We start from the raw sequence: 15662 nt of genomic DNA on the forward strand, positions 1-15662 counted from the left end.
ATGATAATGATCGTTAATCTCGGGAAATATTTGAAATTTAGGAAGAAGGAAATTTTGTTGCTTCTATACTTAACTTACTCTTGCCTTTTCACGATAAGATTATTTATCTTAATTACTTATTGATAACTTTCTTGAAAATGTTTTCAGTATTGCAAGTGCAATTTTGAATTTGAAAAAAAAAAAAAAAAAAAAAAAAATGTAGTTAACCAGAGGCTATACAATGTGCTGTGTGATTCTTGAAAAGTAGATTAGACCTTTGATTAAAATACCTAAAAATTTGAAGTCACTAAGATATAGTATTAGTTACTGGGATGTGAAATAGACTAATATCCATAAACTTGAAATTATGGGATGTTTCAGATACATCTCATATTTCTATCAAACATACAGGATGGGAATCATGGTAGGATATTGACAGTAAGGAGGAAGGAGAGTTTTGAATGTAGCTGGATCTCATTCAAACATGGTGTGTAACTATTATGATATGAAATGTAACAAAACTGGCTCTGACACTATAACTGCTGTGAGGTTGCCAAGGATTTCTGGTTATTGTCGGAAACAACTCTCCTGACAGTTAACCATCAGAGTGAATGATGCTATGCTTTGGCTAGCAGTCTTTCTGACTTAGTGGCCATCAGTATATATTGTGAACTGTGATTCATCTCTGATGATCACATGACCAGTTAACATTCTGTCATGTTGATCTGGGCATATACCTCTGAAAATGGTACTAGCAATGCCTATTTGTCGCTGATCCTGCGGAGCACCATTCATCTGTGTCTTCTCTTGTACTGTTTTAATGGAGACATATTTATAGATAGCAGCATATGGCCATACATGATAGAAAAAGCTATAATCAAGTGAGTCACAGTGTTTTCTCATGATAATTTGCTATCTCTGTGTCATTTAATGCATGTGCTATTGGGTTCCGTCACAATGGACGTAACATGATTGTCATTTTATACCTACCTATGTACTGGCAAGAAGTGTTCTTGAGTACTTCAACCCAGTAATGCAGTCTTTATCAATTTCACTCATATCATCTGCAGTACTAAGACATTTATTTTCTGGAATGATAAATCACCATCATTATTATCTGCTATTTATTATATGGCCTTTATTTTTAAACATTTGTGTAATTGCTTTTCTAGTTGCCTTGTAGGAGTACAAATGTATTAAAAATTCTAAAACTATTTAAATAGTACTAATTTTATCTAACAGTAATATTAAAAACAATAATTTTACAATAATTTAAAAAATCATTTTTAAAATTTAACTAAAATTATTATCATAATTTTAATTTCAAATATTGCTATGGTGACAATTTTCCTAAAAAAAAAAAGAACAACATTGTTTATAAGAATGTAAGTTGATGGATGGATTTAAAATATGTTAAAGTATTTGTAGAGAGTAAATAATTGTAAATATTTATTGTAATAAAATTGTTTCTGTAGTATCAACATTGTTTAATTTTTTGTATATCATCATTATTTGGTGACCACAGTCTCGTACTGAATTTTATTTGGATCAGATGTGCTTGGGATGTGCAGCTTTCTCCTTTAAAGGTTTTGTTTTGTTTTGTTTTTTGTTTTGTTATTTCATTAATTTTTAACATGTAACTTGTATTAAGGATGAGATGATATCAAGTCATTCTGAAGACAAAGAAGCTGTATTAATAACTCTGAATAGGCCTTTGATGTACATACAGCCCATAGCATTAGATAAAGGTAAATATTTTGTAACTTTTAACTCTGCAGCTCTCATATTAATTTTTTATTTATTTAGATATTTATAGTCTAGGAGCTGTATGGAAAACTACTGTTTACACTTTTCTTAATTATAGATATACATCATCTGATATAGATAACCTAGGTAGCATATCCCCAAGAATAGACAACAGATGAAATAAGTGTTTATCACCTTTGAGTTCAGGTTTCTTTTATATTCTGCATCATGTGACACAATCTAGAGAAGATCATGCAGTGATATATCATTGTACAAAGAACTGGTTACTTTTAGGACCTTAATTAGTCAAAAAGTTGATTGAAATATTTGCATCAGGATTAAAGTATGGAACCTATCAGGAAAAGGAACAAAAGTGTTCAGTTTTCATCAGATGCAATTTTAGTTTGAACACATATTTTCAAATGAATGAATAAATAAACTTTCACTTTTCATAATGTTGGAGCTACTAGAAGTATTAAGGCATCAACACAGTAAAATCCACAATGAAACAAATTAATAAAATATAAAAAACAGTGGTTATTCATAAAATTCCCTAAAATAACTTTAAAAACAGTCTTGCTTCACAACAGAAATATGTGTCTGTCGGGGCCACATGCATTTGTTCTAAGAATTATACGAAACTACTTGCTTATAAGAAGTATTCATGTTACATCTCCCGCGATCTGTAAACGCTAATTATTTTACTTGATCTACATCAGATCATGCAGAAGAAGTTTTGGCACTGTAAGGAATGTGGACAAAAAGAACCAGTATATTGAAATATTCTAATCCAAAAAAGAGAACTGCAAGAAATAAATTTGTAGATTTGAAATTGTTCTCAGAAATGTGCTTTATATTTGTCTCATTAAATCATGTATTTAGTGATGAAATTGTATTTGATGAAAACCTTTTAGAGGACTATGCTTGTGGAAGAGAGAAAGAGTTTTCACTATCTAAATAACAAAGTTTGTGGGTCTTAAATTATGATGTAGGGTTTTTCACCTTCTAAATATTGATATTATGGACCTTAAATTAAAAAGTTCAAGGGTTTGATCAAGTTAAAATGAATTTATTTTATTTAAAATGGAAATTTACAGTGTGTTTAAGAAAATAAAAAGTAATTACATTTTATAAATCTGTAGAGAAAAGTGCATAATATAATGTGTTATAGAAAAATGCATAATGTATTGTGTTTCAGTGAAATAAAAGTATTTTACTTCTTTCAATTGTGTAAACTGTGCTAAAACATAATATGATAAACGAAAAAAAGTGATTCATTTCAGTACATTTGTATTCGGACTACAGAAGAAATAACCTATTAGTCTTTATTTTTTTAATATCCAGATCTGCATTAGTACCAAACAGCCCAGATATATGGGAGTTCTGTACTTAAAGAATGCAAGAATTTTAAAATTAAAATATGAAATCATGTTATGGTTTTGCTTGATCAAATTAATGCATGCAAATTTCCAACGTATTTGCAGTGATCTGTTTGATGGCATCTATATCTAACTTTAAATAAATAAAAAGAATAAATAAATCATACTTTGTATTAAAAAGTTTGCTTTTATGTTTGACAGATGAAAGAACGGAATCTTTTGCTTCTATTTTTTTTGTCAAAATGTCAGTAGTTAACTTAAGCTCTTTCTAGAATGCTTTATGCAAGTGGTTTAATGGTTTGGTTGTTTTAGATACGGCAAAGCCTGGAGGGCTATCTGCCTAAGGGGAGGGGTGCCTTCGTGGAGGGCTTTCTAAGGGAAACTGGCTCGTATACACGTTACACATGGGGAAAACCACGAAAACGCCCATGCAGTCAGCCCGTTGGCTGGATTCAAACCTCGGACCGAACTACCAGCATTCAGTGAATTTACCACTCGGCCGTTGGTGGGCCAAATGGTTTAATGTAAAAGTGATAATTAATTAATAACTTAATAACATTAATGTAGAGTTTTTTCACTGGTAAGCCTAAACAACCCATGCTCAAAATCTGCTTTTGCAATAGATTATCCATTTGTAAAAGCAAAGCTCTTTTACAAAATTCCTTTATACCTATGAGGCATTCATTGTATACCTTGCTAGTATGGCTTAGTATTTATTGGTCAAAGAAAGTGAGTTTTGTAATTTCTAACCAAAATTCGTAAAATGTACTTCCGGGGAAAAAAATCATTAATTCTCTATTGCATTAATAAAAATAAAGGAAAATGTAAGTAATTTAGCATGCTTTAACATGTTCGAGAATTAACTGTTATTGAAATCAATTTATTTTATGTGCTTTTTCTGATGACAGGCTTAGTAAATTTTGAATACTAATTCTCATTTATTTTCATATCCTTCTATTCTAAGTTCAAAATATTTTACTGTGATAATTACTTCAAAATATTTTATTTTATGGCAGTCCTACAAATTTAATGTTGAGCAAATAGGTTCACCAAAAATTAAGAAAAGAAAACACAGTTTCTTAGATAATTTAATTATTGTTATTGGAAGCATTTTTTTAAACAGCTGTATTTATATTTCCTGAATAATTTTCATTACTAAGTCTGGTTTATTTTATTCATTATTTTTCATCCAAAATGCTTTTTGCAGTCTTTCAATTTATTTTCTGGTATAAGTTTCTGCTTAATTTTTTAGTAAAGAGTCGTTTATTTTTGATAATCATGTAATCTTATGATGTACTGAACATTCTTTTAATGATATTTAATGTAATCCTTTAGCTGTTTTAGTTTGGCTAAACTATAAAAATGCTTATGAATACTGGAATGAACAGAGAGCAAGTTTGAATAAAGAGGTTAGTGTTTCTTGTTTTCTTACCTATACTAGATTACTTGTGTTTCAGAAGAAATAATTTATTAAAAGTGAAATCTAGAGCATAATTTTTTTAATATATTTATAAAAATATATATAATTATATATTTTTTAGCAAAATTATTTTGGGTAATAATTTTTTTAATCCATTAGGTTTTAACAGCTACGCAGCAGGTATTTGAGAGAGTACCTCAGATATCTCAGTTAAGTTCGCAAGCATTAGGGACTTTGTTTTTGCAGCTGACTGTAGATGATATGGGAATATGTTTGCCACTGAATCCTTATGCTGGGGTATGTATCAAATAACTGACATGTGTTTTAAAATCTGTTACTAAATCTCTTTAAAATCTGTTGTTTGCAGTTCTACAAATATGTATTGCTTAGTATAAATAAAATAAATGTCATTAGACTGACAATGAAAGCAAACTATTAGAAATTATCCTTTTTCCTGTGTGCAATTATGATAAAGCAAGTAAATGTGTGCAGTTTTAACTCAGTTGTATATGAACAGCATACGGACTGCACGTTTTGATAGAAGTAATGTTTTCTCCATATGTATGACTGTTATTGAAAATAAAATAATAAAAAAAAAAAACTTAAAAATAACATGTTTGGATTGTGACCCGTAAACTGTTATAGAAAAGAGAATGGCGTGTATGAGAAATTCGAGGGATATAGAGCGGTGCAGGCAGAATATAAAGAGCCTTTGCTTCTTTGCACAGCTGCCATTAACAAGATGGGGAAAGGGGACATGACAGAGTTTTGTCTGTACAACCTACTCAGTGGCACCACTGTCTTCCTTCCCTTTTCCCATAAGCCATTGCTAACAGTGATTTCACAAATGTGAATTGGTTTGGCTGATGTTGCTGATATTCTTTTAGCATTGTTTGCAGTTGCTGAAAATACTATTGAATGTATAATAGTTCTCAAAAGAGGTATTATTATGAACTTTTATTTACCTCTCTCATGGTGTTTGTCATTAGAGTGTAAAGTTTGTTATCAATTTTTAAACTACTTACTGAAATTCTGTACATATACTGTTTAAGGATGCAGTGTGATACAGGGATTTCTTTTCAAAATTCGAATTAGATTTTTTAAAATTTATTGCTGAAATAAGTTTTCACACATTTCTTTATTTAGTAAACAAACTGAAAATCTCATCAATTTATTGTCTGTGCCATTGATAAAGTGGGGGAAAAATTTTTCAAGTGAAAGTTTTATTGTAATTTCTTATTTTTTAAGAAATTTTCAAAAATCACTTGTTTTTTAGACTCTTTGACATCCATTATTTTAAAATATTAGCATCTAAAAATGCATCAGTGAAAAAGGTTTGGAATTTCCATGAATTAGAAAATATACTCTTCACTCAGTTTTAAATCAAGAATGATAAAAAGACATTACTTAGGGGATTTTTTTACATCTTTCAAAAATATGCGATAAACAGAAGGGAATCGGTTCTTCATGATCACTTGGAAATATAGTATCAAGGTTATAAGCTCATTATATCTCACTATTTTTAACACTTCTTTGTAGATTTCTCTAAAATTATTTTTATTTACTTATCTATTTAATTTCAATCCCCTTGCTGCAAAGAATTACACGCAAAGACATTAAGCTTACTATAAAAATCTTCTGGCATTTTATAAATTCTACTTCTTCCCCCTTTTTTTGTGCATAGATTTTTCATTTACAGTTTAATTTATTAATCCCCGCCAAAAACGATTGATTACTCTTTAAAATTATTTGCAATGATATCTATTTTGTCATTTTTAATTGTTTCCATAAGTTTATATTACAATTTTCTCAGCACTTTGTTTTAAAAGTTGATTTTCTAAATTTTGTTGTAGTACATAACATTTTATTCTTTTATGGGCTTTACAATTCTAACAACCAAATATGTATCCATTATAAAGATTTGAAATTTTCAAAGGTTATAAAACGAACTGTTTACTTGCTTTTGAAACAAGAATAATAATAAAAAAGATATTAGGTGACTCTCTACAATGTATTTTGAAACTGGCAGAGGGTTTCATAAGCTTTTACTCAACTTGCTCATGATGTTTATCTCTGTGATCAAAACAGTGCTGTTGATTTTTAATTTGTTTCTTGTTGAGTTTTGGAGCTCAGATTATTTGGCATACACTCAATGTAGTTGAAAATATAATGTGGTGAAGCTTTATTTTAAATGTTTGACTTACATTTTTTTTAAATTTAAAGTTGAAAGGATTTTTCACACACACCTTCATTTAAGGAACAAACTAAAATAATAATAACTGTTGGGGGAAAGTGATTACACATTGTGGAGAAACGATTGTTGAATTAAGTAATTTGACTGACAATGTATCATTGAGACTAAACACATAAAGGTAAAAAATAAAGAAATGTTTTTATGTAAAACTCATAAGTAATTAATGAACTAAAAGGGAAAAAACGATTTATCATATACTTTAATATGAAAAGAGGATTACATAATACTCTTTAGAAAATTCATCTACAATTTTATATCTTGAATAATAAAATCAAGGACACCTAAATAATGAAATCTAATAATCGAATTGCATTGTCAAAAGTATATCAAAGTATATCTTTATAAAATTTTCATGTGTTTCCCATGCTTTTATTATTTGTAATATAAAAACTGTAGATATGTTTTGTAAAGAGGATTATTTATCTCTTGTTCCCATTAAATAGTATAATAAATTACTTTTCTTCTTTTATATCATTAACTATTTTATGAGTTTTAAATAAAAGCTTATTGTATAAAAAAAATTCTTTTTTCCTTTAATATGTGCTTCTACTTTGCATCAATAAAACTAATCTTTCTAAAGTGTTCAGATGTACCATTTGGGGATTTTTTAGAGTAGGATTCAAAGAATTAAAAAAGACAAAAACTGCTAAGACTTAAGTCTCGGAAATTCAAAATACTTTTTGTCATTCAATGGATCTGTATATATTTCTTATTTAATTTTTTTCCTAGAATTATTTTTGTACCTTTCTTCAAGTATGTGCTGTTTAGAGGACAGATAGATACTTCATTGAAGATGGTGGCTTTGTTGAAGGAATTTATAAGTTCCTTTATAAATATCACTAAATTTAGCATACTCAGAAAAACAGAATTTTTAATATTTTGCGTTCATATAATATTTGTGTCTCTGAGATTTGAATTTCATTTTGACTGAAAGTGTATTTTTTGTATATCCAACTGCAGCTAAATTTGTACAAATTTTTTATGTACTTCTGTAACACATATAAAAAATACCATTTAATCCTTTTTTTAACATTGTTGCATCCTTAGATATTTATCAGTATTATAGGTTCACTGACACTCCAGCATGCACGCAACTGCATGTCAGCCATGTTATTTACTAGAATTGAGTAAACTGGACAATACACTATGGCAATGCAATATCAGTTCAGGGGGAACTGGGAAAATGCATGTCTTCCCCACTTGCCGTGATCCCAAGAGGCAGGAACATTCTTCCTTCAATTCAACATATAATGCTTTTTTGCCATGTGAACGGGATACTTAGAAAGACTAGTTTTTCTCCTCCAGTTGAATCTGCTTTTGTGATTTTATTTTCCAGTCAAAAGAGGTGGTTTTGATGTAAGTCAAAACACCTGTTAAATCATCACTTATTATCTTAAGATGTAAAAAAGTATTAGTGTCACCTGCTGTGAGCTGTGTTAAATCATAAATTTTCCTGAATTTCAGAAACCTGTATTCCATCTCATCCATATATTTCTAATTTAAGAAATATTCCATATACTCTAGCCATATTTAGTTGTATACTTTTTCTTAAAAAATATATTCATGTAAAGTAGTTTAAAGTACAGCATTTATTAACGAGATACGCACAGCATATTCACTAGAGCGATCACAGCATGAAGTTCAAAGCAAGCGTTGGCAGACAGCCAAAACAGTTCTTTTTACAGAGGTATAAAACAGTACTACACACAGCTAAGTGAAAAAGAATTTTAATCATTATGTCTCTGGAACTGAGAAGTCCAAATATAAAAATGATTAATCCTTAATAAAAGAAAATCACTATTCTTGAGATGCAAAAACACAGTGAAAGGTGCACTTTAAAGATAATCCTAGGTTCTGCCTACAAATTTCTAATTTGTTTATCCCTAACAGCTCAGTTAAATTGTCTACACTCATTTCTGCTATGAGAACATGAATTTGTAATTTCAGTCTTTAACAAAATCCTTCTCAAAATGATATTTAGTGTTTGTACATTTAGTTCTTCCACTACCTCTGTTTTTATTTAACGTTTTTGATGCACTTTTGAATATCCTCTTAGAAAATGCGAAAATTGTTTCTTTGCAGACTGCCTCTTTTATTGCTTCGTTAAGAGTGTAGTGGGGGTGCACTACTAGGAGGCATTGTAATGTGACAATCTATCCAAATATCTATCTAGAAATCCTTAATTAATTTACATGTGCCCAATATTTACTGGCCTGAATTCTTAGTGATCATACATTGCGAATTAAACCCCTAGCATCAAGAATAATTAAATATTTCACTTACCCAATAACCCACATGCATGAGACTTGCGGAGACACGTTTCTTTTTCTAATCTCACATTTATTTTATCGAAAACACATTTTCTGGATTAAATATATTATGGTATCACACAGCACATAAAATATCAAAATATCATAACTTAGAACACAAAACGTGGGAACCTAAAAACGAAATAGTAGACGAATACAGAACACATGTCCGTTAGCTAACAATCGCAATTCTCTCGCATCACATATTTACGCAGTCAAAATTTTCTCATATTAATTTTGTGCAGGCCCTCATCTTTGTAGTACATGTGCAGGATCTTTTTTTTTACACTCACTTTTCATTAACACACTTATCATCATGTGGTGACACACCGCTGGTAATGCACATTCTGGAGTCGAACACCTATTGATAATCTGCTTGAGATGTTTTAGAACATTACAATGGCAGATGGATTTTTAAGCTGAGCATTTTCATCTAAATATATCACAACCTTATAGTTCTGCAGCTTTTTATGCAAAAATACGATGACACTCCATGTGAAAATATGCAGGAACGATGAAACTCCATCAGCGTGATCTGCAGGTGCAGAGCCCTGCACAATGTGCAATGTCACTGATTGCCAGGCGACAGCAGGTAGGACACGGGCAAAGAAGGGAAGGGAAGAAACCAGTCTGACCGGTGCTTATATACACACGTGCAGTTCCGTGATTAAGATTAAAATTGCGATGCTGGCAAACTGCGTGGTGTGAGAAATTACTATTCTCACAAAGAGCTATAAATTCTGCTTCACTCGATGATAAAGTCATGTATGATTGTTTTCTACAATTCCATTTGAACACACTGCCTTAATATGCAGAGAAATAACTATTAAATTTCCTATCAACAGGGTCATGGTGCCAATATCTATCCAAATATCATTTTCTAGATACAATTTAAGATTTTTTGTTGATTTCAAATAAATATATGAAGAGTCTGGTAGGTATCAATACATATCTAAGATGGATAATGCAGCTTCTGTATGTGGTCTTGTATTAGTTACTTCAGTGCCTGTCTGATTGCACTTCTATATTCTTCAACATTACTAGAAGCTTTTGAATCTATCTTTTGTTTATAATATCCTGGATGTATAGGAAACATAGATATCTTATAATTACTCATGCAGTACTGTTTCAGCATTTTTAAAATGGAGCCCCTTTGGTCTATGCTGACGATTCCATCTCTGTGTATTTAAAACACATCCTGGAACAGTAATGACGATTTCTTAAAGTTTTGTTGTGCAATGTGACTTAATTTTGATTTCAAATTTTCTAGTAAATTTTATGTGCTTCTCTTCAAATAAAATGTTTTATCCTGCAAATTGAATAAGGAATGGAAAAGGGTTACAAGCAACCCACCTCTCGACAAATGAGAGATGTAAATGAGGTTTCAGGGCAAAAGAATATTACTCTCTTTGTTGGTGATGTGAAATTATCAGTAAAAATAAAAGTATAAGTACCTTTGACTAGAAATTTCACTGCCTTATTCATTTGAAGAGTAATGGCTTAACGGGTTTGGAACTAGGCAGCTTTGCACAGAGATGAACACAGGGCTTAGTAAGTATTCTTGTAATATTGAGTATCATTATTAAATGCCCAACTGAAGCAGTTTTGGGCAAGGGGAAAAGGTCTTACTTAGGGTAACAAATATGCTAAGCCAACCATAAAATGTAAAACTGAAATGAAGGACTAAATGTGCTTGTTACGGTAATGATATTTCTAAGTCCTGTATCTTAAAAGTTTATCATTTATGATTCCCCCATACTTTTTTTTGGTTTTGTTATTACAAATTTAAATTTCTTTAAGATGTTTAATAGTATGTATAAGATAGCTCTGATCTGTTTGTGGTGAATTGCATGCTGTTTAAATAAAATATACATTTCAATAAATAAAATGCTTATTTCTGAAACTCAAGACTGTGCTCTAGAACCCCATCACAAAGAATTTAGAAATTATAAATAATTGAGAATCAGCTACAGTAGGACCTATTTACTATCACATAGAACTGTCAGGAAGAAAATGTTGAAAGGGGAAATGAAACTTTATAGATCTGTTTTCAGATTATACAATTTAATTATACTGTATGTTTACAGCTTTGCAGTATGTAACTTCCAGTGTTACAGCTTTGTTCTATAGGATTTAACCAGGATATGACATAGGCAAGATTGAAGGATAGAATTAAAGAAAAATTTTTGCCACAAATGCAATATGGCTCTGGAGTTTGGAAATGTTAGAAAATGCAGTGTTTTGTTTATTCTCAGAACTTCATTTCTATGATTTTTTGTGCATAATAACTATTTAAAATGTAAATAAACAGGCTGTTTCTGTAAGTGATAGAAAGTTATTCGCAAAAATTTCAGCAAATTCAGAACAAATACTATTTTTTTTAAGTAAAATCAAAAGATTAAAATTTTTGAAAAAAGTAAAAGAACCTGATATTTTTAATTTTAATTATGTGCATTTTTTTCATAACTAATTCTTCTCTGTATTAAAACTGGTCTTTTTCAACTAAGTTTACTATTCACTTTTAAGAATTTTGAAAATTTCTAAAAGGGAATTTTGACTCTTTAAGAAGTTGATTAATAATTCAAAAATTCCTAGATATTGAAAAGAGCAAAAGATGCTTGAAATCGTGATCATGCATATAAGTGCAATCAATTAACTTTAGAGTAAACTTTATTAAATTGATTTAAACACATCCTTTCTTTATTAGTGTACATTATTCAGATATACATCTGATATAAGCATTCAAACTGTATGAAGATTGACTCTCCCATTGGAAGTAATATTTTGTGAAACTAATTTTTTTTTAAATTTAATGTAAAGTAGATGATTACAAGTGCAGTTTGTTTGCTGATTTTGTATGTTGCATTTAAATTTTATAAAACATGAAAATGGACTGCATAATATATAATGAATCATCATCCCATTATGGTAATACAGTTTTCTGAATTCCATGATTTTCTTAAAAGGTTTAAACATTTCATTATTTTCTAAGAAATGCTTCCCAATTGCTGTGCTGAGAAAAGTTCCAAAAAGTTCTGATTATGCAGTGACAGTGCCAGAGGGTTAGGCTGAAAGTGATCAATGAATATTTTAATACAAAAGATTTCGTATAAAAATTATATCAATAGTAATAGTGAAGCTGCAGTGGCAGAAAGGGTCAGACACTTGACATCTGAAAATCCTGATACATAAATAATATAATACTTTTCTCATTCAGAAGCCCCCAATATCAAATAGTTTACCTCTGGAATTAAAGTCCACATTTAATGACATTATAAAAATGGTTAATATAGTCAAAAGTAGCTCACTTGTTATGCTTTTTGCAATTTATTTCATCAAATGGGACTTGTGCATCAATGTTTTTGTTACATATTGAAGTTTGTTGGCTGTTGAGAGGTGGAGTTTTGTCTTGAATTCATAACTTGAGAAAAGAATTAAATTTTTTTAGGTTAACTCTCAGTATTTAGCTACATTAGATGCAAATTACTAGCTGCAGAGAAAAGTGGAGTGTTTAGTTTACATATTTGGATACTTAAAAGAACTTAAAAGTGCAAGGGCCGCTTGAGAACACATGAAATAGCACTGATCAAATCAATGAATTAAAAAACAAAGATGGAAAGATGTGAAAAATGATTTGTTTTCCATTTTTTGGTCAGTAATCGGTATTGTAGTTAGTATCCTAAAAGGAACTGCTAGAACTTATAGATGAATACCTGTCCACCAATGGCTGTGCAGTAAAGTCGCTGAACGCTGGTTGTTCAACCTGGCAACCAGGCAAACAAGCTAGCTGCATGGGCATTTGTGGTTTCTCACATATGTTACTTGGATACAGGTTAGTTTCCTTTAGAAAGTCCTCCACGAAGGCATCCCTTCTCTTCGGCAGAAAACCTTCGCATGCTTTGTCATTATCAAGTAAACCAAACCAAGCCAATCTATCTATGTTTGAGAGAAAGCTTCTTCATTATTTTAAATTAATTCAAATTCCATTACGTTCAAAATCCATTGGCATCTTTACTAGATCACATGGCATTCAATTTATATGCAAGAAAAGCAGAAGTTTTTAGATTTAAAGAATGAAGGTACCTTTAAGTTGAGTTTAAGGCTGTTCCATAAGCACAGTTCTGGGCAACTGCAAAAATGTAGTTTCTAGCCATTGGTGAAAAAGCTGTAAGCTTTGTTTTATCATTTGCTGCAATATACATATGTAAACAAAGTTACTCTTGCTTTACTATGCTCATTATCAAGAATTTAAAGGTATCTTCATTAAAAGTATTGATCATGAACTGTATTTAGTTCTTTCCAGCGTACGTCCAGTTATAAAAAAGTCTGTATGCGCTGAAAAACGTCAGGATTATTTCACTCAAATAAGATGAGTATAAATAAGTGATGTATGTATTAAACGTGACAAAGAATACTGCATATATTTATATTAATACCCAAGATATATATTTTGTCATAAATTATTATTAGCATATTTATTAATTCTTTACCAAATAATTAATTTTATTTTTGTATTTTCATGTCATAATTTTATAAAATAAATGTTCTAAAAATTTAATCAAAGTTTCACTCAGTTAAATGTTTAGTTCATAGATGTGATATAAAAATCTGTATCAAATTTCAGTTACTAAGGAAGTATTTTTATTCTATTTATTTATTTTTTTTTCATGCTTATGATTGGATAAGAAGATTTATCTGAAGCAAATGTCTAGCTGCAGTGTTTATGAATTATAATGCAAAAATATTAATTGAATCACTAGAAGGGAACAGACAAAATTAATCACGTTCATACAATAGTGTTGCTTCATAGTGTATCATGATATTCTTTATGTTGTTGATATGTGCCACTATATGGAAAACGTTGGGAAACATTGCTTGGGGGTGTATCCTTGTTGAGAATTTTATGAGGATTTCTAAATGCTATGATTTGTTATTTGAAGAAATCATTTGATTGTCATGTAAATTTATATCAGTCTCATACACTTTCTGTTTTGCTAATTAACTATTTTTGAGTGTCACTTAGGAACTATCATTGATTACACCACAAATTCTGTTTTGTTAGATTTTGTTGAAATTTTGTTACCATTTTGATAGAACGTAAATTTTGGCTTGATAGCATTATTAAATGCTTAATGACTTTCTGGCTGTAGTGTCAAAAATGGACTTAAATCTATTTCTTTAATATTGTATTTAACTGCACTGAGAACTGTAAATTTGAAATTTGAAATTTGGAGTTCTGTTAATGTAATTTTGCTGCTTTTGTTTTTTTAAATGTACTTTTTGTTTTTTCTTTAATAGAAAAAGGAAGGATATAAAAGGGTAAGTTTATTATGAATATATCATTGCCATAATTAGATTGATCTTTTGAAAATTTCTGAAGCATGCCTGACCATTCTCTAATTTTGTGCAGAATATCTCCAGTAAGATGTATGATACAGAACTGAAAGCTGCTGTAGTTGTTACATTAGAAAGCACTCGAATATCAGCTTGTTCCTGTGGTTCTTTAGTAAGCAAAGCTAAATTTACAGGTAAATTAACATCAGATCAATCTCTTTCATGTAAATAATCAGTTAAACTTCAGCCACTGTTTAAATGACTTAGCTGATGCTGAAAATATTTTGATTCCTTGAAATTTTTATGATAGTAGCATTTCTTTGCTTAATATCTTAAAATTTAATATTTTAATCATTAATGCTCTGGAGCTAAAAAAATATAACTAAATATAAACTTTACTGGCAAAGATATCTTGTCCCATTAAAAAAACATTCTTAGCTAAATTTGTTTTCTGACAGCGTTAAATCCCAGAAAATACAGTCTTTGTCATAAGTATTCTTAAAAATTGTTCTTACTTTCTGGTAAACTGCAGTTTTGTTTTATTTTATTTTTACATTTTTATCATTTTTGTTTGTGAGTGAGGATGCAACCATATTTGAAAATAGTAATGCATGTACAAATTTTTGATTTTAAAGCAAAATTTGCAAGTTGTGTTTTATCAAAATGGATAAAGATATTTCATCTGCAGAGGACTCATTTGATGATTGCTTATTTGCAAATTTGCTTTCTTAACAAATTTATGCAGCTGATTTTTCCTCTGAAGGTGTAGAGAAAAAATAGCTTTGTCTATAAAAGGTGCAACAAAGGCAACTGAAAGTGTTCTGAAATTTTGTTCCGGAGAAAATACAAGTAAATAGTTTATACACTGTGAAAAACATAACTAGCATTCAAAACACCACCCAAACAGTTTAGCATGAATTATTTTAACAGAGATTCTGTTCTGATTATGTAATTTACAAATAATTGTTTTATTCATTGTGTTTTATTAGTTTAGGTGATATTAAGAAATTTCTTAAGTTAAGGGGAAAAAATAATTATTTTATTTTGCAGATAATTAAATTTCTGGTATATAAATTTTAATAATATTTTAGTTCATCTGTGATTTAATTTTTTATTCTATTAAAAGATTGAGTAATTAATTTTTTTGTCAAATTTCAATCAACATTCTATACAAGAAACATATAGTACACTGTTTTTTTCCATTGGTTCTCCAAGTCATTTAGTTATCAGTCAACTGTATC

General features: G+C 29.7%; 1 protein-coding gene across 5 annotated transcripts in view; it reads left to right on the forward strand.

The window, feature by feature from the left end:
- The window catches only part of tweek (transmembrane protein KIAA1109 homolog tweek), a 421377-nt gene that overhangs the window by 277174 nt on the left and 128541 nt on the right, over window positions 1–15662 (forward strand). For all 5 annotated transcript variants that reach the window (XM_085807394.1, XM_085807390.1, XM_085807392.1 and 2 more), the window contains 5 exons: window positions 1631–1727; window positions 4440–4513; window positions 4684–4821; window positions 14386–14406; window positions 14498–14615. In XM_085807394.1, the coding sequence (XP_085663520.1) occupies window positions 1631–1727; window positions 4440–4513; window positions 4684–4821; window positions 14386–14406; window positions 14498–14615 (448 nt within the window). The remainder of the gene's footprint in view (window positions 1–1630; window positions 1728–4439; window positions 4514–4683; window positions 4822–14385; window positions 14407–14497; window positions 14616–15662) is intronic.

The sequence above is a fragment of the Stegodyphus dumicola genome, chromosome X1 (assembly GCF_044657685.1).
Source record: "Stegodyphus dumicola isolate Sdum_Otavi_A_Nest chromosome X1, ASM4465768v1".
Lineage (NCBI taxonomy): Eukaryota > Metazoa > Arthropoda > Arachnida > Araneae > Eresidae > Stegodyphus > Stegodyphus dumicola.